Source organism: Molothrus ater, chromosome 6 (genome assembly GCF_012460135.2).
Source record: "Molothrus ater isolate BHLD 08-10-18 breed brown headed cowbird chromosome 6, BPBGC_Mater_1.1, whole genome shotgun sequence".
Taxonomy (NCBI): Eukaryota; Metazoa; Chordata; class Aves; order Passeriformes; family Icteridae; genus Molothrus; species Molothrus ater.
In genome coordinates this window covers 26276805-26303685 of record NC_050483.2, presented here as the reverse complement: position 1 = coordinate 26303685, position 26881 = coordinate 26276805, and the positions used below count along the sequence as shown (strand labels likewise).

Sequence of the window (26881 nt, the reverse complement as noted above, 5' to 3'; positions counted from 1 at the left end):
TGCTGGTTAAATCTCGGTGTTCCCTGTGACTATTTATTTCTCTTGCTTATATTTTCTCATGAGTGTTTGTGCTTTATTTATTGAAGTGAACATTTCTTCTTGTTCATTCACACATGTTCCTATTTAATTTACTAGTGAAAAATAAAAATACTTTAAAAGTACTCCTCCCTACTGATGTTTCAGAACAAGATAATTTTAATAAATTTGAGTAGAGGCCTGAAAATCTAGACTATGTTTTGGACCGTGACATCGACTGCATTATGGGATCTTTGGCAAAGCAATGCATCATAGAATGGTCTGGGTTGGAAGGGACCTTAAACAACCCCCCTGCCATGAGCAGGGACACTTTCCACCAGATCAGGTTGATCTAAGCTCTATGTGGGGGGGGAATGGTCTTGAACAGTTCCAAGAAATTAGAGTTTTCTGAGTGTACTTATTTGTGTAATTCTTATAGTGCTACTGTGAAGTAATCAGTGTCTCATCCTATTTGAAAATGGAAACTATAGCGTTTAATCATCATTAACCATTTGCATTTTCATCTGCTTGCATTTGTGCCTCTGCTGAACATCTGATCAGTCACAGTCTCCTGATCAGGTGTGGCTTAGGTCTCTTTCTGGAAATGCTTTCTTTCCCACAATCACAGTCCAGGTTTTGCTGGTTGTGATAGCATGGTTAACAACTCAGTAAAGGCATGGTTTGGCTCGTAGGAAAACCTAAATCTGTGACTGTTATGGAAAGATAAAAAGGAAATACATGAAGTAATTGCTCTTAATATAATGTAATAACACTGTTACACGTTTTGAGCATGATGCAGGGTTTGACTATGAGCTGAATCATTTGGCCTCCTCTGACTCACAAGGTTGCTGTAAGAACCAGGTGACTGGTTGAGCACTGCTAATGTGGAATAGGGAGATTGCATTACAGGTGTGAGAGAAAGGCCATTGGTACTTGTATCATGCTTCTGTTAAGTCTCACTCCTGGGAGTGCTCCCTCCAGTTTGAGGACTCAGAATATAGGAGAAGCTGATGTCTTCATTAGCACTCATGGATTCCTTCCCAAACATGGGTGGTGGCAAACATCTTTCCAGTCTGCAGACAGAGCAGTAGGAAGGAATTGAACACACAGTAATTTAATTATGGTGATTAAATGGATTTTATTTCTATTAGAACTGCTGAGGAGCACACAACTTCTAAAAGCTTTGTCAAATATATGAATGAATAAGGAATAGGCACATTCTGATTTGTGATAAATCAAATTTTCCAGCTTTGATGCGAGAACACCTTTCATGAAAAAAATCTGTTCTTCAGTTAAGCTAGCATGTTAACAAAGGCTTTCATTAAGCTAAGGTACAAAATCTGGGGAAGAAATTATAGCAAACAAGTCTCTCTACAGCCCAGATGGAAGGTTGTGAGGTGTGCTGCCTGTCACAGCCATTTGGATAATCATGAAGATAAAGCTAAATGCAACATATACTGTCTGTGGAGGGTGGCACAATTTCAAGTATAAAGTAACATTAAAATAAAAAAAAAGTATGTCTAACTAAGAGTGAAAAGGTGGAAATGGGCATTACAAATGTGTGAGGATGTCTGTTCTCCTGTTAGTGCTTCACTGTATTATTTACACCTAATCCTGTGTGTTTTAGGAAGAAAGCCCCAGCTATACTATCTTTGTCTTATTAGGGTTAAATGGGCACTGTGCAGAAATTCTTTCTCACATTTTAACTGTGCTCATCTTCTCCCTGCACAGTCACCCTTTCAGATTGCTATGTGACACTATGGCTGCCCACTGCCTCAGCAGAGAAGGTTCGGACCAGGACCATCAGGAACAGCAAAAACCCCGTTTGGAATGAAGCTTTCTGCTACAAGATTGACCGCCGTGTCAAGGTAACTGACATCAATTCTTTTCACCATTTCGTGCCTGCATTAGTCATTAGATTACACAGAACTGCAGTAAACCAATACTTACATAGCTAGTTCCAAACACAGAAGATGTTAAAGATTCCTTAGGGAAAAAAACCCAAACTGTTGCTTACATTCCCCTTAGTGTTGTTCTATTCCCCATATTTGTTACTTAGACATGTACTATACTGCAATAAGAAGGAATTAAATGTACTTCAGAATATAGCCTTACTATCCTATCCCAAATCTTGACATAAACAAGCAAAATCCAAGAAAAATATTGCATAAAAATAGCAAAACCACTCAGTTCTAAATATTGTGAAAATCCTTTAAGCCATTTTTATGTACCTGTGACTGTTTTATACACTTAGAACCAAAGGCCATAAAATATTTAAATTACTGCATTAAATGTAGAAACATCTAATGCAGTAATTTATCACAAACTCATGAATGTTCTGCATGATCTGTTTGTCTTGTCTGCCTGTGGAAAAGCAACAAACTTGCTTCTTTTTTGTATGAAGAGTTATCAGTAATCTGACATCTAATAAACCCAAGTCTCTCTCCTTTTTCTCTTTCCCTTTCTCATTTTTCTCCTTCCCATAAAACCGAAGGAGCAAAGAAAGAAAACCTAGTCTAGAGATTTTCCTGCCTTACGGAGCTCTTAGATGTAGCAGTAACTCCATTATGTTCTTAACCTCTTTGCGCAGAACGTGCTGGAGCTGAAGGTGTGTGATGAAGACACGGTCACCAGGGATGATGAACTCTGCACAGTTCTCTTTGACATAGATAAGCTCACTGTGGGACGTACTGTCCGCGTGAAGTTCCAGCTGAATCCACAGGTGAGCGATGGAATTGGTGAGAACAAAAGGAAATTCTCTCCTTCCATCCCAATAGATCCTTTTACAGTGTTTCATTTTAGGGAACCTCATATTTAAACTGTATTTTGCTGCAATTCTAAGAATTGTGCTTTTTGCTAGCTTTTGTTTAGAACAAATATCTATGCTGAAAATGCAGGAACCACCTATAACTAGTTATCCAGTCTTCATTCTGAATATTTCTGGGATGTTAGTTGGCTCTTGGTGTAAATTCTGAATTTTCAGCTCCTTTTGACTGTAATGGTATTAAAGAGGATAATTCTTTTCGTTTTGGGAGTTAAAATCTGAACAAATGGCTGTTTGAGCAGAATAGCAGTTCTTAAGCATGCAGATGTGCTTATAAAGCATTTAGATTTAAAAAAATCATTTTAGCAACTGCTTCTTCAATATCTAAAAATTGAATATCTTCAGTCAAAACTATGGTTTTCTTACATTCTGGGAATTTTACTAAGTTCTATTTTAAATGCATATTTAAAAAATTATATGAAATTGGTATGATGAAAGCTGTGAAGAAAAATAAGTAATCAGTCTTTGTTTTCTTTTATCTCCTCTCTTCAGGCACGTGAAGAGCTGGAGGTGGAGTTCACACTGCAGAACACGTGAGTAGTCCTAAATTCTTAATAAAGTGTTATATTCAGTATAAAAATAGTTTGAAAAATCTGTTTCATATGTGATGGTGCTTCTTAAACCTGCAGTCTCTAAAAGCAGTAGCAAGACGTTTTCATTCAAGTATAGTAAACTGGAATTTTAGAACACATGCTTTTGGATTTCAAATATCTGAAATGCGATTTTTTTCCTTGTTTGAATTCTGCCTCTTGGGCAGCAACTTCTTCCTGTTCTCTTTTTTTCTCATTAAGACAATGAGATACACAAGAAAGTATGAGGACAATGAAAATATTCAGGAAGTTTTGACCCTTAGCAGTGCCAAGCCTAAATGCCCTAATTACCCCCTTCTTGGGGAATCTGGTTTTTCAAATCCACAACATTATAAAGTGCACTTCCATAAGTTCATCTGCTCAGTTCATCTAGCTACACATGGGGAGTTGTGGTAGAGAAAGGAACCAAATATTCTGCATAAAGTAAGGTCCAAAGACCACTGTGGGAGTCTGAAGGCTGAGGAACCAGGAAAGCTGGAGGGACAGCAGCAGCTTCACTTGGTAGGCTTGAAAGATGTTGGTGGAGTTTTACTATTTAGAGGATGTACTTAGAGAAGGTACTGCTCTGACATGGTACTGCTGGAGCCTTCTCAAGGCATTTGGGCCACTTCAGGAGGCCTAACAGGACAATACTTGAGTGGATACCTTGAATTCCTGACAGCAGGGGAAATAAGAACTTGCTGGTGTAAGGACAGTAGCCCAGTGTTAAGAACTGGAGAAGGAAAGATCTCAGTGTTCACATACACAAAAGCTATCAGAGCTGAAAGAGTCTCAAAATCTCTTTTTACAACTCATGGAGACTCATCAGGGTGGATTGTTTGTTGTTTACTGTGCACCAGAACTGGCAGAAGGCCAGCAATACCAAGGCAAATGGTGCTTGTCACATTGCAGGAGTGTCACAACATCAGTAATGGCAATGGGGAAGCTCCAGTAGACACTGCAGATATCCTGTCTAGGGTCCTCCTTTTGCAAGTTACAGGATGGGTTATGGAGTTGGTATGGAGAATCACACTCTTGATAATCCTGTCTTTAATGGGGGAGGTCCAAGTAGGTTGTCTGGCTTGGATGTTGTGCACAAGTGGGTTTGTGTATGGGAACAGAGGCTGGAACTTGTCTTGGAGCATGTGTGCCACCAGCTCTGTGCCAAACTCTTCTGACTGACCTTGCAGCCGACTGCGTTTTCCTGGAGTTGTATTCAATAAAATCAGAAATGGGCAATTTTTACAAGTGATGCCTGAGTAGGAGTTCTACTGGTTAGAAGATGATGGTTGGAACTGTACCATTAAAAATAATCCTTTGGGGTCTCAAGGGAGAGGTTTTAAAAAGCATAACAGTCATGGTTCAGTTGCTCCAGCAAGAAGGCATCTGATCTACTGTTTTTCATTCATAGTGTGGCTCCTGAGTGACCAATGTAACAGTTATGGCATGAAGAACTCCACATGCAAAGGCAAGAAGGTGCTGCATTATAAGGGAGGGAATGTCCCTGTGAGCTCACAGTAGGACTGAGAAAATGGGCTTGATGCCAGAAGGCAGATAGACCTTTCCCCTGCTATCCCTCATTCACATTTCTTGCGTTTGTGTGGTGGTCAGTGCTGTTCTTCCCATCAACTGAGTCTGGAATAAGGGCTGGATGTGGATCCACATCTGCATCGATTAAGTATGTGGTCTTGGGAGGATATTGAGAGGGTGGTTTTTTTCCCCTCACTTTGGAATGTGTGATGTCAGGAGTAATTAATGAAAGGATTTGTCCATTAAAATTGTAGACAATGGATGGCATTGATAAACTAGAGAGCCCTGGAAAGGTCTGAACAACTCAAATGAAGTAGTTGAGATGGGTCACCAGAAAGCCATGGGCCCAAACCAACCTCTTCTGTGTTGAACAAGCTCAGCCGGTTTTGGCAAGATTTTTTGCCAGTGTGGGATGGGAGAAGTGTTGACAGAGATTAGAGATAATTTTCAGTGGGAGAGAGCCCTCTGATAACAAGGAGTACAGCCAAGCATGTGGGATAGTTTCTAGAAATCCTGTATTGTGATGGGAACAAGAAACACATACATTTGTGGGGGTGATATGGCAGTTTATTTCTGAAATTCATAACTATTCCCACCAGCAATTTTTCCTGATGCTCCTTATCCACAGTTTTAAATTTCTTCCCCATCTTTGTTCTAGATTTTACTAATTGCAAGCTTTATTACATTAGCTTGTTCTTTCTTTCCAGCATTTCAGGTGAATAATACCACACATGATGGGTAACCCCAGGCCAAGAATGTTTCCTGGGTTGCACCTACGCTAGTGGCTTTGCCACTCCTAGTTTTGTTTGCCTATAACTTCACTGCAAAGGTTGTGTTTTGTGTTACCTCTACCAAAAACAACACTATAACAATTGCCTCATGTTACACTGGAAGGCTGTACGATAATTTGTTCCTGCATCCATTCCTGCTATATTTTATTTAAAATAGAAGAAAAGCTTCATTTTGTTAGTGGGTTTCCACAACAGCAAGATGAACACCCTCTCTAGTTTTGCCTCACCCTTATGCCACTGCTGCAGTACCAGCAAATGCTCACCTCTCTGCTGCAGAGTGGCAGGCACTGAGGGCCAGATGTTTGATCCTAAGGACACAGAGAGGAAGGCATGTTCCTTCCTCCAAGTACCTTTTCACCAGCAACCAAGCCAAGGGATTGCAAATGCCTGCCCAATGTTTTCTGGGCCCATTACAGGAGCCCAGCTGGCGGGAGAGCTGCTGCGCTTGGGCAGCAGCGACAGAAAAGGTAAGGCTGTTGTACACAGGCTGCTAGTTCGTGTGCTTTAGTGCTTTCTGAGCTGTTCTCTGGTGATTATCAGTGGTAACCTGGGCTTTCTCCTGTGTCTCCACGGGCAGGGTGCAGCACCAGAATGAGCCCATCCGTGTTGCTACAGGCACGGGGTCCCGCTGGAGCAGGTGGCTGCGCTCGCTCAACATCCCGCTCCCCTCCGACTTCTACTAAGGGCCACGCCTGACACTGAGGGCCACAAAGAGGCTTCTGATGAACTGCAAGGTGATTTGAGTTTCCAAGGAAAGGTCTAAGAGCCCCAGGGTATTTGCTGTACCTGCTGATCCTCTTTTTGGCCTCTTTTATCTTTCAGATGTCTCAAGTTGAGGAAGTGCATCTCTAACAACTCTTAGAAGAATGAAGGACTACTCTTACACAACCTTTCATCTCTGCTCCCTCTCCCTTTTTTTTTTCAAATGTGAAAGACTATGCTTAAAACAAAGCCCAATTAACAGAAACAAATGTAAATAGGTGTATAAAAAGCTGTATAAAAGTTAAATATTAATTATTGAAATATGGCAAAAGCAGGATTTTTAGAAAATAAAAGTCTTTTTTTTTCTTTCTGTAGTTCTGCTGTGTTATTTTGAGAAATCCCCCTCATGTGAAGGGGGAGCCAGCAGATCATGCCAGTCATTTGGCTTGGGCACTGCTGAGAAACCCCCAGGCTGAGTCTCCATCAGCTGGGGGCCAAATGTACTGTTTGTATTTATGTGTGGAGGAGCACTGAAGGCAAAAGTTTTAAGTTAAGAAAGAACCTTTGAGGTGAATACAGCTTTCTTTACTGAAACAGTACCATCCCCCATGCTTCTCTTGGGTTGTCAGAAAGCTCAGAAAAGTAGTCTGCATTATTATGGAAGCTACTAAAGGAAGGGAAAGCTGGATCTGACATTAAAGAATTCAAAACTTTTAGATAGGTATCAAAAATTCAGATTTTCTGGTGAAATGGAGCGTAGTAGCCTAAATGAGAACTGCAATATAAGAATCTGTGTGACTGTAAGTTCATATTCAAAATTACTCATTCCATTATATCAGGCATAATCCAAAAAGGAGAAGGCAGAAGTTTGATGTATACCAGGTGATGGGAAATGATCCCTGGATTCATAGAGTACACTGCAACCTTAGGCATTCCTGCAACAGACTTTGAGTGAGGAAGGATGCCCAGGGTCTCTGTTTTTGTCTTTCCCTGCTACAGGTCATAATATACTCCCAGTTCTCCTAGTGAAACTGAGGCCTGCAATAAAAAAAGCCCACAAATCACAAACTGTGATGGAGAAGAGAACAGGAACATAACACTGTGTGATGAGAGCTGTCTAATAGCAGGTTAGTTATCAGAGAAATTGCCAGCTAATCGCAACTAGTGGAACTTATTCAGTGCTCCAAAGGTAGGCAAAATATTCAAAGATCCCTGCCAAAAATATTCAAAGATCCCCAAGCTCTTCTGCACCCAGCTCAGCTATGTTTCTAGCCACAGCTGATTTTCTAAGATTCAGAGAAGGATGAGTGCCCTTGCTCTTCTTAAAACAAAGGTATGGACCACCAGGTCCACCATACTAACAAGTACCAGCAGCTGGGCTTCCTTACAGGGGTGGCAGCAGAGGTGACAACCCAACAGAACATCTCAGCCATTGGTCCTTCATGACTGTGGTGTCCTGGTTCTTCCCAGGGGTCTTGCAAGCTCTGCTCTGTTCCCACCCTGTTTGAAGGCCATGCCTTGCACCTCCTAACTTTGAACCTAACTTTACCCTTTGCTGATACCAGCAACTCAAATAATACTACACTTTACTGGATGTTTACCTCCATGAACAGATATCTTCACCTGTCTTTGCATTTTCATTTCACCAGGCTATGCAGGCTGAGGTCTTCTAATATCTATTATGCTGTTTCTTGCTTTCCTTGATTTTTAATGAGTTATTTGAGGATGGTGGCACCATATGTCATGTAATGTTACAACTATTTGACTACAAAATAGTAATTAAGAACAAAAATTTGTGTCTGAAACAAAACTGGAGTGGTGCTTGCACACATTTACCTGTATACAGATGGAAACACTGAGTATATTTTCACCAATTACTGACCATGTTCTTTGAACTCTTTAGAAATACATTTCCAAAAAAATTTACAAAATTTTAAAGTTTATGATTGTGGGTTTTTGACCAGAGGTGTTTGCTTGAGTTTGTTGTTGATGTTTTTTATAATTGAAAGTTTTTCCTGAATTTTCTGTAGTGCATTTAGCCAGTTCACGTTTTTCTCTTAAAGGAAATATTAATATTCTCTTAAAGAAAATACTGACTTGGAAACAAAACTTTAAACTGTTTATGAGTTTTTCAATTTTGAGTGAATGCTATCATGTGTGTTTATACTTAAACCTAATTGTTTTCACTTTAAGTGCATAAAAACAATGTCATTCATCTAATTTTAAAGGAATTGTATTGTTTGGTTTCAGCTGAGATAAAATACATATATCAAGTATAGAACTATATGAGAACTCCAAATGTGTAATCCATGGCTTGCAAAGTCTCAATAATAAACAGCTCATACTCTCTGCAGCAGATTAGGGAGTCAGTGCTCAGTCCTTGTCAATAGTCTACACATATGTACATATTCCCTTTGGAGACATCTCAGTTCTTGAGAGATTATATGAATTTAGATCTGTTATTTAACGAAATGCTAAATTACAAGATATCCTTAATGAGACACTGCCTGATATTTCTGATGGAAAATATTTTAGAATATAGAAATTGTTGGCTGCAGTATGTGAATTCATCCCTGCTCTTACTTGTGGAAACACATCTATACATACAGTGATCTATTACAATCTCATGTGTGATTTGCAGATCACTTCATAGAGGTAAATACAATTTTTCCTGCCATTAGGGAAATTTTTTTATAAATTGTGGAAAGCTAGGCAGTTGTATTAGACAAAAACCTGGGTAAAACTGTGTAATGCTCAAAAGAATTAAGATGGATTTAACAGCTGCAGCTGTCCTCAAAATCAATATGTCTCATACCAGTATTTATTGCATGGTTTATTGAAGTAAATGTGTAAGACAACAGTAGTATAAATCCAGCTTCATATTCTGAGTGGATGGAAAAAACTGCAACTCAGCTCATCATCTAATCCTAAGCTTTTAAGTATTTTTGAGTGAGAATGCTAAAGTCAGAAATGTCAAAGGTCATGTAAGAACTAATGTGTTAACCATTTGTCTGAGCTTTCCCAACCATGACATTATCTTCCTTTTTTTTTTTTTTTTTTCCAGTCTGGACTACCCAGATGGCATTATTACGAATGGAGTACTAGTGGTAAAGTACATATTTATTGTGATCTTTCTTGTGTCTGAATAACAAATGTTCATGTTTCTAACTCTGGAAACTTTGAGCTGTGTCCCAAACCCAGTACTGCTGCCTACTTTCTTCTATAAATGATAGGCTCAGAACTATCAGGAGTTAATAAAGAAAGTGTTATAATGCTCATAAAAATAGTTCCATATGTTAATACACTCATTATTTTGAATAGGGCTCATCTTCTTTGCTTAATTGTCTCTCCAAGTTCAAGCAGTTCATGAGTTGTTTCTCTTTATTACAGTTTTGGAAAGAAATACCATATCATTATTGTCCTCATGTATCTGAAGACGTAGTAATAGATAATAATTGTCTTTCTCATTGATCAACCGGAGGGGTTGGTTGGGAACAGTATGAATCACTTGCAATGGCATTTACACTTCTCTCAATCATCATTCATCCTCTCTTGCTGCAGGCACGTGAGGTTTCCTGTTTGGAGGTTAGAGTGGATACAGGGAAGCTGAAGCAGCAATCCACAAGTGAGGTTATTGCTTCATTAGCCTATTGTTCTTGTGTTGTGATTCAGCCATTATAACAGATGTCGAAAAAAATTAATAATCTGTTGTGCACATTACTCTATCTGTGTCATATAATACTTAGTTTTGCCATGCCCCACCTTGCAGAAAGATTGTATCTGTCAAAATTCAAGTTCATCAAGTGCTTAGTTATGAGGAAAATTTTAAACTGATGCAAAAATAGAGCCACATATACTAGACTGAAAAACTTGGAAAAATGAGGTTAGTTCTTTTTATTTATTGTTTGTTCAAAACAATTTTTTCTAAGTGGGATCTTTAAAAATTATCTTATAACTAATATGTAGAAATCTTCTCCCTTTGGTGCCTTAATAAAAAAAAAAACAACCTAAGTTTAAATGCAAAGTTGTATCAAAGGGGTCTTTGCAAATTGCAGGGAAGCCCTCTGCTACCATAGAGTCACCAAAACAGTACTTTGTCCATGAAATATAGCTCAAACAAATACAACAGGATTCTTCACTAGTTTTTAAGTTGAATTAAATGAACCATAGCTTCTGTAATGCTGTTCCTGGGGGGAAATCTCAAAACCTCATGACTGTTCTGAGTTAATTCGTGAATGGAAAATTGACTTCTATGAAGAAAATGGTAGCAATGACTCAGGTGCATTACAGGAAGTTTCAGACTGAGATGTAACAGAGGAAAGAAAGGTTAGTGACCTAAAATTATATGTCTCTTGGCCCTGATCTTGCAGGAGAACAGCATATGACCTCTCTGTAAACATAAAGGCTTTTCTGTACAAGAAACTCAGCCTGCCGCTTGTTTCAGTTTTGTGATGTGTGGGGGCACATGCCAAGTAGTCTGATTGAGTTGGGGGTTTATAGATTTATTTGTGAGTCTTAATATTATAAAATGTTTACTATGAACCAGAACAGACTGACATCAAATAAATGACTTTTATGCAACATGAATAATCCAAAATGCCTCTGACACTCCTCTAAATCCAAATCTTGGTTTAATTTATTCATGGAAAGCATCTAACACATAGAAAGCAATAGTATTTTAAAAATCTGTGAATTTTGTACATTCATTATTTATGTAGATTCACCAAGATATTTTAGATCAGTTTTCAGTCTGTTTTTGCCACCTGAAGTCTACTTAGTCATTGTGGTGTAAGAAAAATTCAACAAGAAGTGAAGGTTGGGTTTTTAAATTAGTTATGTGTGTTTGCTTGTAATAGTTAAAATTCTGTTTGTTCCTTGCTTCTCTGTTTAGACCCAGAGCTTACATTTACAGTGAAAGGATCACATGAAGGAAGCCAGAAGATTTTGCTGGACTCTGGCCCCAGCCTTCATATAATCATATTTCACTGCATCATAAATGACCAGACAAGACTGGATATCATATTACCAGAAGAGGTAAGTTCTCCTTCTGTTTGTTATTATTACTCAAATGAAATTAGAACAAGAAATTAATAGAACCAGTAAACTGAACTGGGCTTCTGAGTGGAGAAGTTCTAGAGATGATAAACCTTTTATGTGTTCATACCCAATTGCTTTTTTACATTTTTTCAGCTGGCTGATGGAAATGAAACAGAGAAACCTGGGGTCCTTTCTTTTCCCCTGAATTCACTCCCTTTACAGAAGGAAATAACACTAGAAGAGGTGAGTGCTGTGAACCTTTTGAAATACGTAATTTAAAATATCCTTAATATTGTCCTGCTAGAAATAAAGTTACCAAGTAAACAAAATCACTGTATAAAATTGTACAGCTATTCATTAAAAATGTTAACAAAATTTAAGGTTGCTATATTCAACTTTGAGGAAGAACATGTTAACAATAATTTTAATAATACAACAGTCATTGCAAACCTGCATCCTACTGTTAGAATTAAGTGGTTTCAAGGAACAAGAAATGACTGTAAAATGCACATTCGTTCAAAACCACATTGTTTTTTTTTTTTTATATTGGTATGATACAAGTGAAGAACTGAAAAAAGACCCATCCAGATTATGAGCTTAATTCAGATTTTAGTTTGTTTTAATATCGATATTGGGGGTGCTTTTGTGTGGTGTTTTTTGTTGTTTTTTTTTTTTTTTAATTTGATAAGGTAACTTTTCTCATTCTTGTTGCCCCTTCTAAATGTGCAAACTGGGAAATGGTGTAAACATGCAAGCTTGTGGCACACTACCTGCCCCAAACACATACAGGCTTACTAGAGAAGCGAAAATTTGATTCCAGGGCAGGGAGTGAGGCTTTGGTTAATTGTATAAAAATAATGTCCTTAGCCATGTGATTTATTATTTGAGAACCACCTCTCTTGGTCTGAGCATTGCCCGAGCTTGAAGGAAAGGAATGTTTTAAAATTTGGTAGTAATTACCTTTACCTTTCTCATTTTCCAGGATAATTCATTTAACTTGTGCTTGACAGCAAGAAAATGGTAAGATAGCCTCTTTTAGTCCTGGCTCCCAGGACTGCTGTAAACTAGTTCTGTAGGCTTTTTCTGTGATAGGTGCAGAGATGAACACGTACTGCGTGAGCGCTGAGTGCTGTGCTCACGTGGTGCCCGAGGTAAGTGCAAGTCTGCTGCACTTACAGCACTGTGCAGTTCTGCAGGAGTCTCTGAGCCTTCATTCAGAGTAAATTAGTTGGCTTTATGCCTGTTGTTCTCACACATAAATAAAACTGTACCATTCACTTATTATTTTATTCCCCATTTATGCCAATTGTCAGATCTGCACATGGGGTGAAATAACCTCTAGCAGTCTCTAACTTTGCCAAATCACCAAAAAAAACATAGGATAGCCTGGCTTCTGCCCCTTCTGCTTCACTGGGCAGAATGGGAGCTGAGACCTGACCAGCTGCACCTCTGCCAACCCACTTGCAGGGACAGAATTGCACCAGTGATAGGTAAAATTGAAGACTGTGACATTTTATGGTAGAGCTGAAAACTTCCTGTGGTTCACAGCACCCCCACTATAGGATGAGATACAGAAGGAAAGCGTGTGGATTTTCACAGCACGAGAAAACTTTGTGTAAATGGAGAGCTAAGGCAACAACCTGTACAACCTCAGCCCATAACAAATATCTGACCTGTACATTTAACAGACACACATATAGAAAGAGAACAAGAAAAAATGTTATCTACTGCTCAAAGAGTTGGGTTTTTTGTAAGGTAAATCATTTGACCTTATTCTCTTTTCAAAATTACACTGTATGATAAATCAAATTTTCTGGAGAAGAAAGGTTATTATCATTAATCTTGAAGCATTCGTATTTGTGATATATTGGTGAAAATTATTTTCAGGACAGAGTTTGCAGCCACCAGAGGGTGATGTGATCCAGAAGATTTGGTTAATATTTAGTGTTATTCTCAGTAATAAGTGTATTAATGTTGCTGTAGGCACATAACATTAGCTGCAGTTTGATTGGATTTGCACCTTTTTTTCTGAATTTTCTTTTGCTTGTGCTTCACATTTTCAAGGGACAAAATTTCATGTGTCTGCGCATGTGAAAAAAAAGTGATGGGTATTCTTGTATTATTGCAGGACGAAGCTTGTGAATACTTATCTAGGAATATGTTCAGGACACAGGTGAAAGGCTGGAATTCCCAAGAGACTGAGCTGGGGGTGATGCTTGCCCTGCAGTTCAAGCTTCATCATATAACTCATTAGAACCCTCAATTTAAATGCTGTTAGTGGATTGTCAAAACCCGAGAACAAGTGATAATGTCATCACTTGATTTTTCCAGGGTGTCATAGTGATAAACAGGAATGGGTGCAGAAAAAAAATACTTCTGAAATTACTCCTTTTGGTGATCTTTCCCTGACTTGTGTGTCTTGTCTTTTTGTCCATGTTCACAAGAGATCCAAAGTACCTTGGAAACTCCTCTTCATCCACACTGCTATTTCTTGCTGGCAGTAGAAATGGGGTGGTTTTGTTTTTCTTCTTTCCTTTATCAATATGCAGACTTGGAAGTAACTTATTTTACAGATGATTTTTTTTATTATCTGCCCTACAGATCTTGAAATCAGCTATAAATGATGTGTGCATTGATTTGTCCCATTGTCTGTTCCAGCTCAGGAGACCTGGATGTGCGCTTGGGGTTTAGCCTGTGCAGGGAGGAGCAGAACTTCCTGCGGAAAAGGAAGAAATATGTTGCTGCTGCTCTGAAAAAGATTCTTAATTTGGAAGAGGATCTGAAAGAGCATGAGGCAAGCCAATACAATCCCTGGTTGCAACAGCTCTCAGGGGATCAAGGCCTGGCTTACAAATTCAAACAACAAATAAAATCCCAGTGTAATTAGTCCTGCTGGTGTGGGCCAGGCATGGTCACCCAGGGCAAGGCATGAGCAAGAGAAGCAGTGGCCTGTTAATGTAGCAGAGTGAGGGAGGCAGGATAATGTCTTTATGGAGCCAAAAACTTCTCAGCAGCTCCTCAAACAGCCCCTTCCTGTTTATTCTGGGTATTGGTCATGGTTCTCAGGAGAAAAATTTATAGTGGGAAGACATGGAACAGCTGGGCAATGCTGCTTACAAAATAGAGGGCCTTAACACACAGACGAGGTGGTAGCCATGGCATGTGTGTAAAGGGTGTTGAGGAAGAAAGAAAAATTTTTACAGACATCTGAATGAAAATTCTTGGAGTGGTTTCTGCAGCAAAATAGCTGTATTGTTGGGAAAAATGAGGGATAGAATAAAGCTATCAATCTGGCAAAGAAGAGTGGATCTTACAGTATCACTGAGTTGTAGATGAAATAGCTGTTTGTAAGTTTAGCTGTATCACTCTAGACCCTGTTCCTGCCCTGTAACTGAGTCATAAGCTTTGCAACTGCTGATGCCTAACTGGGTTGCTTACAATCAGGAAAGTACATACATACCAACAGCAAGAACACTCTTTAGCTGACAGTTAAAAAAAAAGAGTGCTGTCAAAAATATTATTCAAAAATATTAATTTGCATTTCAGAACAGAGAATAATACAGGAAACAAAGTTTTCAACAAAGCTGAAAAGAACATTTCAACCATTTTTACAAGCTGTCTGAGAGTTTCCTCACACACAGAAAACTGAAAGGTCTAATTAGGGTTTTCTGAAAGGTCTAATTACTGTGGCTCTCCTATTCATGTGTTTAACTTCAGAAATATGGGAAAATATCCCCTCTACTTTATTAGCTGACTTATATTTGAACTGAAAAAAAAATCATTAGTGTTTTAACTTATAAAAAAATAGGTTAGAAAATGTAAACCCCAGAATATAATTTCTGGAGTTTATTCTGACTTTAGCTAAGATTATGAGATTTTCCTCATTATTTTATAAAATTTCCTATATTTAAAAAGAGTTTAGTGTACGAAGAACATCTGTTTTCTCACTTTTCTGAGCTTTTGTTTTTTTCATAGAGGAGGAGAATTATTTCCTTCAGGCTCTATTCATTGACTTTGGAACACAGATTCCTTTATCAAATTAGAAGCTGATACTTGAAAGGTATAAATAGACATTTTCCATGGGGTGTGTAAGCATCCACACTCTGGTTGCTAACGGAAGCAGAGGGTGTACTAGATCAGGAAAAGATAAGGAGAAGAATAGTCTGTCTCTTCAATTACACTTGACTTATGGAAGGGGAAACCCTATCAATGACTGTGCTTCAGGACATAAAGTAATTGATGGCCGGGGGCCAGGAAGACTTTGGCTATTGTGTGGTCTGGCTGATTACAGGGTGCTGTGCATTCCTGTGTGACACTGGTCATTGTTAGAGGCAGAATCATGGATCCCTAACCTGGCACCAGTGTGGTAAATCCTGTGTTTTTTCTGTGACAGCTGCTAATAATACACTTTGAGAAAAATTCCAGGGTGGTGAGGTTGATTTCCAGTTGTATGTTAAGTAAATACCTTCTCACCCCATCAGAGAGGGTAAGACATAAGCCTTCCTTCTTGCAGCAGTCAGGTGGTGGCAAACAAGCCTTCTGCAGCAATCACACCCTTTCCATCCCAAGTAGCATCCCTGCTTGTATCAATGCCTGTGACCTGTTATCTGATTTCTGCAGTAAGGGCTGTTTGTGTCTAATTCATGCACAGCTTTTGCTCCTTCTGCCTTGCTGTGTTGACCAGGTGCCAGTGGTGGCCATCACAACAACCGGGGGAGGAACGCGATCACTCACAGCGATGTATGGCAGCCTGCTGGGCCTCCAGAAACTCAACCTCTTGGACTGCATTTCCTACATCGGGGGTTTATCGGGTACCACATGGTGAGAGGGACGCAAACAAGCTTTATGTGTTCTCTGCTCAATACTGTTGACTCTCTACCAAGCTGTTAGCTTATATGGAACTTAGCAAGGCAAAAGCATTTCTATTCTGCCCACAATCTACTCTCTGTCCACCTGGAGCAAGGAAACAAAACATACTGAGTAAGAGATCAATCATCACACTCATCAACTGCTTTTGTCAGCTCGCTGACTCAGTCTATGCCTAATATCTTCATCTAAATGCTCTGTTCCTTTTCATATTGTATTAGTTATACCTTAGACTAAATACAATGAATTTGTCTTTAGACTGGAAATTGAAGAAAGATGGAAAGAAGAATTTATGCCTGCCATTTGCTGGTTATTCTCACTTCCATTTTGGATTTACAGTGCATCTCCCTCTGGTAAAAGATGTGTTTGGGGCTAGAGGAATTAATATTGTCACAAAAGGCCAACAAATGATATCAAGTTACTGACCTTGGAGAGACTGCAGATACAGTGGCTTGTTGTGAAGTGCTCTCTTCTCCCAGTGGGCATAGAGCAGATGATGCCACACTTAAAATAACTGAAGTATTTAATCAAGTAGGTTCTAGGTACCCCCACTCCTCTACACCTGTTTGGAAGTGGAGAATTTTTTTCACTGAGTTGTGGGTCACTTTATGTAAGTCCAAACTTCAATGGTAGGTTTTTCTTTTAACTTCTCTGTATGTAGGTGGAGATCTGAATGTACCTGTCTGTGTTATGATTTCAAGGGGACAGGTAAGAATGGTCATATGAGGACATGCCCAAAACTGCCCAGTTGTCTTGGTGGCAGAAGTCATTAGCAGATATATGGGAACAAATGCAGGACCAGAGCAGAGTAGTAGTGACTGCTCCCTAGAATACTGCCTATCTTCCAAGAAATAGATTAGATGAATACTTGTGGAACCTTTGAATTTGAAAGCCTTGGGTCTTGGTTTCTTTTCTCCCTTGAATTTCAAGGTAATTTTTGAGCCCATTTTATTACATCCAAACCCGGAAAGCTTGGAGGTTTTGTTTGCTCCTGAAATGAGAGTATTTTAAGTGTGAACGCCATAAGAATTAAGGAACAGGCAAATAGGTTGCACATCTGTTTTCTGAAAGCAAACCACAGCTCTCTTCCATTATTTTCTACTAACATTTCTTCAGGACCATGGCAAACTTATATGAAGATGCTAATTGGTCACAAAAATATCTGGAGGATGCAATCAAGGAAGCTCGCAAGCAAGTAACCAAATCCAAGATCTGCTGTTTTTCTTTGGATTGTCTGAAGTACTATTACAATGACCTGATGGAGAGGACTAAAGAAGGACATAACACTTCTTTCATAGACCTTTGGGGTCTTGTCATTGAATCCATGCTACACGATAAGGTATTGCTCCTTTCTTTCACATAACTGCTGAGCTTCTATAGATACAGTGGAGAAGAAAATAAATCCAGCATGCCATTCACTAATACTGATGCAAATAATTAGTTTAGCAGTTGATTAAATATGATAAATTCAGATCCATTATTAAAACACTGTTCTAGATTTAAAGAGAGCTTGACCTTGAACTGAAGGAGCCATGTCATACCAGTTAAAGGGGTTCTTTCTCCTTAAAGAGAGAAGTATCCTGAGAAAAAATATTTTGAATTGTAAATAAATCATTTTGGACATAAAATATTCTGACTAGAAGAGGCACTTAAAAATTTGAATTAATTTGCTTCTCCAGCATAAATTAAGATATGCATTTATAAAGTGACCTAGGTATAGACTGCATATGGTTCACATAGTGAGAAAGACCATTTTCTAAATATGGCACCAAGTTTTAAGAAATTTTGTTAATTTAAAAATAGTGCATCTTAAACAGTTTCCTTCTGGTTGAAGTTTATACAATAAAGTTTTAAATTGTCATGTGCAATAGCATATATTCTTGAATATGTATATATTTGCAGAATACCTTAAAATACAATAAATTCTTTGCTAAGACCTAGCCAAGGAAAGAACGTTACCTTTCACTTAGCTGCATGATTTTTCCTGGAACTGGTTTGTTGTTGTTTTTCTTTTTTTTCCTGGCTGAATCTACAATCAACTTCTCTGCATATCTCAAAATCTGAGAACCCATACAGGGTGTAGCTGCTTCTTATGGGATACTTGCCAAGTTTGGAATTTCCCATGACAGATATTTCGGAACAATCCAGTTACCTAGGAATGGAAAGGAGAACTTAGATAAGGCTGGATAGGGCTGATAATTCACATTATATTATTTGAAGTGCAAGTTGTTTTACACCTCATTCCATTTACCCTTTTAAATCAAAACCAGAAAGATGAGCACAGACTCTCGGACCAGCGTCAGGCAGTGGATAATGGCCAGAACCCACTGCCCATCTATGTGGCCATCAACCTCAAGTCCAACTATAGTGCCCAGGCATTCAGAGGTAATGGTTATGATTTAGATTTCTTAACAAATTTATAATTTAAATGGTCTAAACTAAGATGATGTGGATTTAAACAGCTTTATTAATGCAGTAGTCTTTTAATTCTAATTGCAAATAAAACCCCCCCAAAAGTCTATAAATTTTCAGATAATAGTGGCCAAAACTAAAAAAAAACCAAACCAAACCAAAACAAAAAAAAAGAAACAAAACAAAAAAAAAAAAAACAACCAAATTCACAATTTATCCTATCACAAAAGCCTTGGAGTGAAACAAATTATTATATGGTTCCATTTGGTCTTATTTTGAACAATTAAAGAAAGCATTTTGAATTTTTGGGTCCAATGTCAGGAAAATCACTATTTCCTGTATTAGTTTTCACAGTATTTGTTTAACATGAGCAGCAAAGTACATGACACCAAGTGAATGCTAAGCTCTCTGCCACTAGAGCTCTAAAGGCAACAAGTTATGCATGAGCAACATATACTTTGGGGTAAGATTAAGTCTATTATGGGAATGCCTGTGGTTTCATTCAGACCAGGGCTTTTTTTGCTGGAGGTTGCTCTATCATAGCCTGGAACTGCCCTGCCACAGTGTGGAAGGACCTCATGACATCAGTACTGCCGGCAATACAGACACAGCCATGGCTGGTGAATGGCATGCTGTGAACTAGCCAGTGTCTTTCTCATTGGGTTTGCTTCCTGGAGCTCTTCTGTTTAGTATCATCTAACATGTTGTCTAACATGTTGCTTTTTCATGGTCTGGCTGCTGTTGCCATAGAGTGGCTGGAGTTCACTCCTTATGAAGTTGGTCTGCTGAAGTACGGAGCATCTATTCGTGCAGAGCACTTTGGAAGTCAATTCTTTATGGGAAGGATGGTGAAGCAGCTCTCAGAGACTCGGATCTGCTATATGCAAGGTGACTGTTGCCTTGGGGAAAGCTGGTCTACTGGAGAGACAGCTGTTATGGGCAAGCACATGGTCTGTGGTGAACACCACTGGGAAGACACCAGCAGACAGGTTGAGCAGGTGTGAGTTTACACTAGCAAGGATGTACTCATGAAGTATGCCCACAAAGGCATCTGTACAGACAGAAAGGAAGTATCCAATGGGAAGAACTGAAGGTATGTATCAATTAAGATTCTTCCAAGGCCACTCCATCAATCAGCTTCTATTCCTCTTTCACGTTATAGGCATGTGGAGTAGTATATTTTCCATAGATGTGATGTATGTCTGGAATTTGGCTGCTGATTCAGAAGATTTCTGGTGCAGGTGGACCAGAGACAGAGTAAAAGATATAGGTGAGACTTAAAGTTTTTTTCACTACTGGTGTTTTGTGAAGATGTCTAATACATAAAGAAATGCTGTCTAAGTCAGAGAGTAAAAGATGAGGAAAGAAAAGCAGAGATGCCAACTAAGAATTTTTTTCTGCCTGATTTAAAACTAAATTGAGCTTCTTTGGAAAAGCTGTATAAAAGCTGTACCTTTTCCTGAAGGTCATAGAGACACAAAACCAGTCTCTATCAGACATATAGAAATCATGTTGTATCAAAAACACATCTTGAGATTGTTAAATTAGGATATGCTCCTCCTTGGCCAGTAATAATATGGGTAGAGAAAATGGCTCTTGCAGAGGGCTGATTTCTCCACTGAACTACCCATGGGGAAAGCTTGCTCTTGCTGTTAATTGAGCAGGGAACCTGTAGTGACTGGTCTCCTAACTTGATGCTGAGGCTGGGTGACACTCATGTGCATTCTGAAGGTGTCCTATTGACAGGTCTCCTGTATATTTTGGGACTGCTCTCTCCCCTCCACCATATGCTACAGTAGAGCTGGGCATCATTAAAGGAAGCTTAGAGTGGAAGGTGATCCTTACTGCCTGGCAGCCTGCTGCCTGCAGGTAGCTGGTCATTTAATTCACTGTCTAATGCTGAATTTTATTTGGTGGCATAGACTTAAGGGCTTATAACTATGTTTGATTAACTTTGGAGTGGGGGATGATGATACCTGTCATTATTAGTCACTCCATTTTTCAAAATATTGGTCATTTCAGAAAATTATCCTAAACTTAAAATGTCTTCTTTCCATCTTGTAGCAGAAGAACCCTTTCTGTCTGTGAATCCCTATGAAGTAGACACGTGTCTTTTCACTCCCTCGAGTGTCTTCTCCTCCACTCTGCGAGATGTCTTAACAGGACGTCCAACCATTGCACAGTATCCCAATTTTATCAGAGGTTTCCAGCTGCATAACAAGTACCTGGAGAGTGAAGGATTTTCTACCTGGAAAGGCACAGTAAACCAGCATGCTTTTCAGTAATATTCTAAGAAGGTTTAGGTTTCAGAATTCACTTAGGATTTCCAACAAATAGCTGAGACTGACTTCTGAAATGCCACTTCTCCATTTAAAAATGGAAAACATGAAAGCCAGATTTGAACAGCATTTCAGTTTTGGTGGGAGGTGTTCAAAAGTGAAATTGTATCTGGCTGTCTGGGGATTGTGTTCCTGTGGATGAAGTGAGCTCAGCCTAAGACAGCACGAGAGATCACCCCTCTAGGGCTAAAGCAACATGAGGCGCTCAGGAAGGGGGAAGGAAAAAGCAGTAGCATGTCACTTACTCCTGTAAATAAGTACAGCTAGAGTGAGGACAAAATTCTTGATTCTTTATTCTTTACCTCCCTTCAGAGGAGAAATCCATTCTTGTGATTTATTTGTAGTAATGAGAAATAATTACGTTTCAGACACAGTGATAGACTCCTTCCCAAATAAACTGATGGAAACAGCAGACAGTGAGCTCTCCCTGGTTGATACTGGCTTTTTCATTAATACCAGCTACCCACCACTTTTGAGATCGAAGAGGGAGGTCGATGTCATCCTCCATTTGAATTACAGCGGAGGGTCCCAAACACTGGTAAGGAAAGCCATGGTATCTGAAATCTTTTTCCTTCATGGTCTTTTGGTCTCTACCAATTGGTCAGTATTGGAGTGTGAATTAGATGATGATGATGATTATTATTATCTAATTTATTATTTAGATCATTAGGCAATTGATTTCTCAGTAACTAAAAAGGATATTAGAAAATGATGATGGATATAGGCATTTCAAAATCATCAAGGTCTTCACTGCAATGGATCCAGTAGTTTTTAAAAACTGATGGATTATATTCTGGATTATATTACAAACTGATAGAGTAGTCTGAAACTCTGCTACTGATTTTGTTTATCCTTGTACCGAACAAATTACAAAGGCAATGGAAATCCCTGAAAACACTTTAACTGACTAAATGAGAAAACCTGTCTTGGCCTTTATATCTCATACCACTCCTATGGAAATGTAGGGCTAATGCCAGATTGATTCATAATTTAAAATAGTATGTTAGTGTTGCATACATAATGATAATAATACAAAAATAAACATAGGTTTATAGTAAATATAGCTGTTAACATTTTTTATGAGGTCACAAAATATGTTGGTAAGTGGGTTTATTAATAGGGAGTCATTATCAAGGAACATCAATTATGCAGAGGACAGACTGGGAAAGTGGTAAATAATGAAGAAGTTAAGACAATGATGCAGAGTCATCTGGACTGATGTGTTCCTTCTCCATTCTTGTAGTTTCTTTGCCTTCCCCTTATGAACTTCTTTCAATGGAATCATAAAATCAGACCTGTGGGTTTTGGATTAATTTTCAAGTTCAGAGACAGTGACCGTTTTCTTGTTTTGCTTAAAGCAATGTGGAAAGTAAGATAAGCTGCAATGTCTGGTGTGGTTATGATTGTTTCCATCTGAAATTTAATATCTTGACAGAGGGAGATTCAAACCTTGGGATATTCCTGTTAGCTGCTGCAGTTTAAAATATCCAGGTCTCTGTATCAGTTTTGATTGTATTCATTTTATATATATCTTTTTTCTTTCATCCAGCCTCTGGATCAGATTGCGAAGTACTTCTTGGAGCAAGAAATTCCGTTTCCCAAAATTGAGATAAGTGAGGAAGACAGGGAAAACTTGAAGGAATGCTATGTGTTTGAAGAGGCTGACAGTCCACAAGCTCCAACAGTGCTTTTCTTTCCCCTAGTAAATGACACTTTCAAGAAATATAAAGCTCCTGGTGAGTCATCTGTGATAGCAGTTTTAATAAAAAGTTGTTTTCCTAGTGAATTCTTTCAATTTCATATCTAATGTGTCTGTCACTGTCATCTCTGACCTTTCCAATGCCAGCATGGGTCTCATCACTGAAAAAAATAACTGCTCTGTCTCAGGACATCTGAACTATATGAACTCCAGAATCTCTCTTAAAGCACTTGAGATTCTTAAAACGCAGGCACTTATTTCACAAGAGGTAGTATGAAAGCAAAAATTCTGATACTTCTACACCTTGAGGGGTAGGTTCTCAACACAAGATGTTTTACTCTATAGACATGGACTTGTCATGCGCTGCTGCTTCCAAAAAAGACAAGGAAAAACCTTCTGCTGGTTTTGGTGTGAAACCCATGTGAAACACATATTTAAAAGTAATCTCTGAGACTGAGGTTTGAGTGGGCAGAGATCTTTGATTTTAATTGAATTATGTCCTCTGTCTGAGTGCAATTATTTCTCCTGATCTTTCAGTGAGGTGGCTATTATTTTGTCTAGTATAAGAGTATCTGCTTTCCTTTTTGCTTGTGCTTTTCTAGTTGGGTAAAAAAGTCTATGTTGTCCCAGCAGTGGTCTAGCATTGCTGCTGCTAATGTTCTTCTAACTTCAAGCTGTTTGAGTGATGTAAATGTCAAATGATGTAAAATCATATTTGGACAGAGGCTTGATCCAGAGGCTGAAGAATACAGTGCTACTGGCACAGTACTTTTACTTGCCTCTGGCAAATTATATCTTTCCTTCCAAGTCTCCCTTTTCTACCTGTAATTATGTAAATACTGATAGGAGCCACATACTGCAATAAAGACTTATTGGTGCATCTCCCTGTGGTTTGTCCCTTTAGGTGTGGAAAGGAGTCCTGAAGAGATGGCTGAAGGCAAAGTTGATGTCTCCAGCATCCTCTCCCCATTTACAACAAGAGAGGTGTGTTTCAGTGAAGAGAATTTTGACAAACTGGTGAAACTGACAGATTACAACGTCCTGAACAATGAGAAGTTGATTATTCAGGCCTTGCGCTTGGCAGTGGCACGGAGGAAGCAGAGGAATTTTTAGCCACCACACACTATCTTCAGTCTTTCACGTGGTATTTCTTGGGTTGTCTGTGTTTTGGTGAGGTCAAGATGTTTGATTCTTAACAGTGATACTTGCAGTGGAAATCACATCATCCTAAGGACATTCTGGACTCCACCCTATTTACATGGCTCTTCAGACAAACAGATTGGAATTTACCAGTGGTTTAGTCCAAAACAAACTTCAAAGCAGTAAATTTGTTTTTAGTTTTTTTACCAAGTTACATTACTAATTGTTACATATATTCAATATAAATTATTATAATGTTGTGGAAGATAATAATGAATTATGTGGCATATTAAAATTTGTATCAAAAGAGTATTTATATGGTGTGTTTTCTGTGTGACAGGACAACAATCCCTTGAATGGTAATTTTTTTTGTAAATAACTAATTCATTGGGCTGCTCTTGCTTATTTAATTATTGAAGGTTGTCCTCTCTGACTTGATTGTCTGTCTGCTATGAGATTTTTTATTTAACTGTCTTCACAAGTCTTTGAATATAAGTTTCTGAAGTTAGTATCAGTGTTGTTAAAATTTATTCACTTTTCACCATCAATAAAGAATTACCCCTGAATTAGATCATCTTTGTTTCAGGAGATCAAACATGTCCTCTCTGAGCTGCTGTTCCCAGAACCATTTAGATTTAGCCTAAGCAGTAGCCGATCCAACAGACGCGTTTCCCAACTTTCCTTCACTTTTCTCTTGGAGCTTCTGCTGATTGTCCTGTCTCACTCATCTTTACCTGCCTTCACTGTTCCTGAAGGATGACCTTGTGATTTCTCTCAATGTTTCCTAAGATGGAAAATGGCTGCTAGCTGTTTGTGCAGAATAGGGCAATGCAAGAGACCCTTTCATAGCTTTCACACCTGTTCAACACTTACAGAAGAATGGTCTTTGCAGGGATTGTTCTGAGATACTGGTTTCTCATTATCAAAAATCCTAGAGGTCTTCCAGGGGGACTAGGGTCTTCTAGGGTACTCTAGTTGCCAAGACTTCTCTCACAACTCTCCAACAGGCAGATCACAAGTTCAGTCTTTCCCAACATCAGCCTTGCACTGTGGAGCTGTGATTCATGAAAGGATTAGTCACAGGAGCTCAGAAAATGTTTTGGATCAGCTTCCTTTTGTTAATAAAAGATTTCCACTGTTGTGAGGAAATTCAGACAGTCAGCAGGGCAGAGTTAGTGTTGAGATCAGGATAGTCTTGACTATCATCAGAAACGACAATTTATTTCATATAGAATGAAGTTCTAGGTAATGAATGGTAGAAAAGGATTATTTGATTTATTCCTAAAAAATTAACCATCTGATGGGCCATCTAAGAGCCATTTGAGTGGAGGGGGAGAATGAGAGGGCAATGTTTTTCACTTATGAGCATGTTCATCGTGCTCATATACCCAAAACTCTTGAAAGAGCACAGTGTAACCCTGATTTTGGGTTCAATATTGTAAGTTTAAATCTAGATTATTGTCCCTCCAAGTGTGAGGCAGCTGTAATTGTGGTTCTGCTTCAGTACACTAGAATAGCTAGTTCATGGGATGCTTCTGGGTTCTTTCTAGAGATATCTTTCAGTTTACTGTCATGGTTTCCTAGACCTTTTTGCTGGAAATGAAACAAAGTAGGATGGAAGATGTTTCAATCTGTTTTACAGGGCAAACTTGCTCAACAACAGGATGGAAAAAAGCCAGGTAAGTGCAATATGCGGCCTGAAACTGGTTAATGCTGCTTTTCTTTGTGTCCTGCTGGCTGCCTTTCCCTCTCTGAGAGTTCCTACTACGCAAGCTCTCCAGTTTCCCCAGTGTTTCAATATTGTCTTTTTAAAACACAGTACCAATAGAGATTGTTATACATATAAAAATAATTGTTAATTTCAAGATATTCAGGATGACTGATAAAAACATGCAGGCTTGTAATCGAGCTTTTGCCATCTCTCTAGGAATATTTTCCTTTTGGGTTAACTTTCTTTTACTGCTGCTTCTGTGATCTGTTAGTTGCCCATCCTTAATGTGTTCAAAATTTGTCTGGGTGACATCTAGTTCTTAGGTTAGAATGTCTTAAAGTGCCAAATATTTTAGGAAATAAAATTATGTCATGTCATTGAAGCTACCTTTATCAATGGGTTCTCAATTCATTGTAAAGTGAAATGAGATTATTTTGAAATTGACTGATCTGTTAATTTTTAAAATAGCAGGGATGATTTTAAAAGACAAATCCAAAATCCAAACTCCCATTTTTTTACTTCTTGTGTAATAATTTTGTCTACTCCATCAATGAGGCAGGGACCACCTCACATGCTGTGTAGTGTCCTGTGCAGTGAAGTCTTATAAATGTGAAGACATAAAGAGTATGTGAGAACGTGAGGAGTAGTTAACATTGATTTCAACATTTATTTCATGCTCCCAAATATATCCTCTTAGCGGTCGCTCACAGAAGCATTTTAATTCAGATGCACAAAGTAACAATATGTCTGAGAAAGTAAGTGAGCTTTTAAAGCTTTTTTTTACAAGGGAAACTCTCTCACAGGTTCCATAGGTGATTTGGAGAATTGTTTCATGCAGTATTTGTCAGTGCAATATCTGCTTGGCTGAAAGACAATTTACTGCCTGAACAGAGCAAAATGGAAGGTAAGATGGAGATGACAAAATTTCTTCCATATGTGTCTTTAAGCAAAGAACACAGACTCCCTAAAAGCAATGAAAGCTATAAAAAGGCTTTTGTATGCACATTGGTCTGTTTGGATGCCCTTGGCCAAAGTCCTGGTCCCGGGCTGCTGCCAGTCACTACCCCACAAGGGACTGCAGGTTGACAGCTCACCTGTGGGCAAGAGCATTGTGGCCTCCTCAAAAAAGTGATGAGGATGCTTAAAAGTGTAAACCATTTGTTCAATGCCTGTAACCTTGAAGGGAAAATCACTTTTCAGTCTTCATTTCCCTCTCACAATAAATGCGGAGACCTTCCTTCTGTAG

The 26881-nt window shown here is 38.7% G+C and overlaps 1 protein-coding gene across 1 annotated transcript in view; it reads left to right on the top strand.

The window, feature by feature from the left end:
* The window catches only part of LOC118687332 (cytosolic phospholipase A2 epsilon-like), a 32520-nt gene extending 8473 nt beyond the window's left edge, over positions 1-24047 (top strand). The window contains exons 4-21 of the mRNA XM_054515196.1: positions 1747-1883; positions 2606-2737; positions 3332-3372; positions 9496-9538; positions 9993-10056; positions 11323-11465; positions 11622-11711; positions 12451-12488; positions 14127-14262; positions 16153-16289; positions 17451-17673; positions 18605-18719; positions 19497-19634; positions 19909-20016; positions 20811-21002; positions 21454-21623; positions 22635-22821; positions 23689-24047. Coding sequence (XP_054371171.1) covers positions 1747-1883; positions 2606-2737; positions 3332-3372; positions 9496-9538; positions 9993-10056; positions 11323-11465; positions 11622-11711; positions 12451-12488; positions 14127-14262; positions 16153-16289; positions 17451-17673; positions 18605-18719; positions 19497-19634; positions 19909-20016; positions 20811-21002; positions 21454-21623; positions 22635-22821; positions 23689-23897 — 2303 coding nt within the window. The 3' untranslated portion in view covers positions 23898-24047. The remainder of the gene's footprint in view (positions 1-1746; positions 1884-2605; positions 2738-3331; positions 3373-9495; positions 9539-9992; positions 10057-11322; positions 11466-11621; positions 11712-12450; positions 12489-14126; positions 14263-16152; positions 16290-17450; positions 17674-18604; positions 18720-19496; positions 19635-19908; positions 20017-20810; positions 21003-21453; positions 21624-22634; positions 22822-23688) is intronic.
* Positions 24048-26881: the final 2834 nt, after the last annotated feature.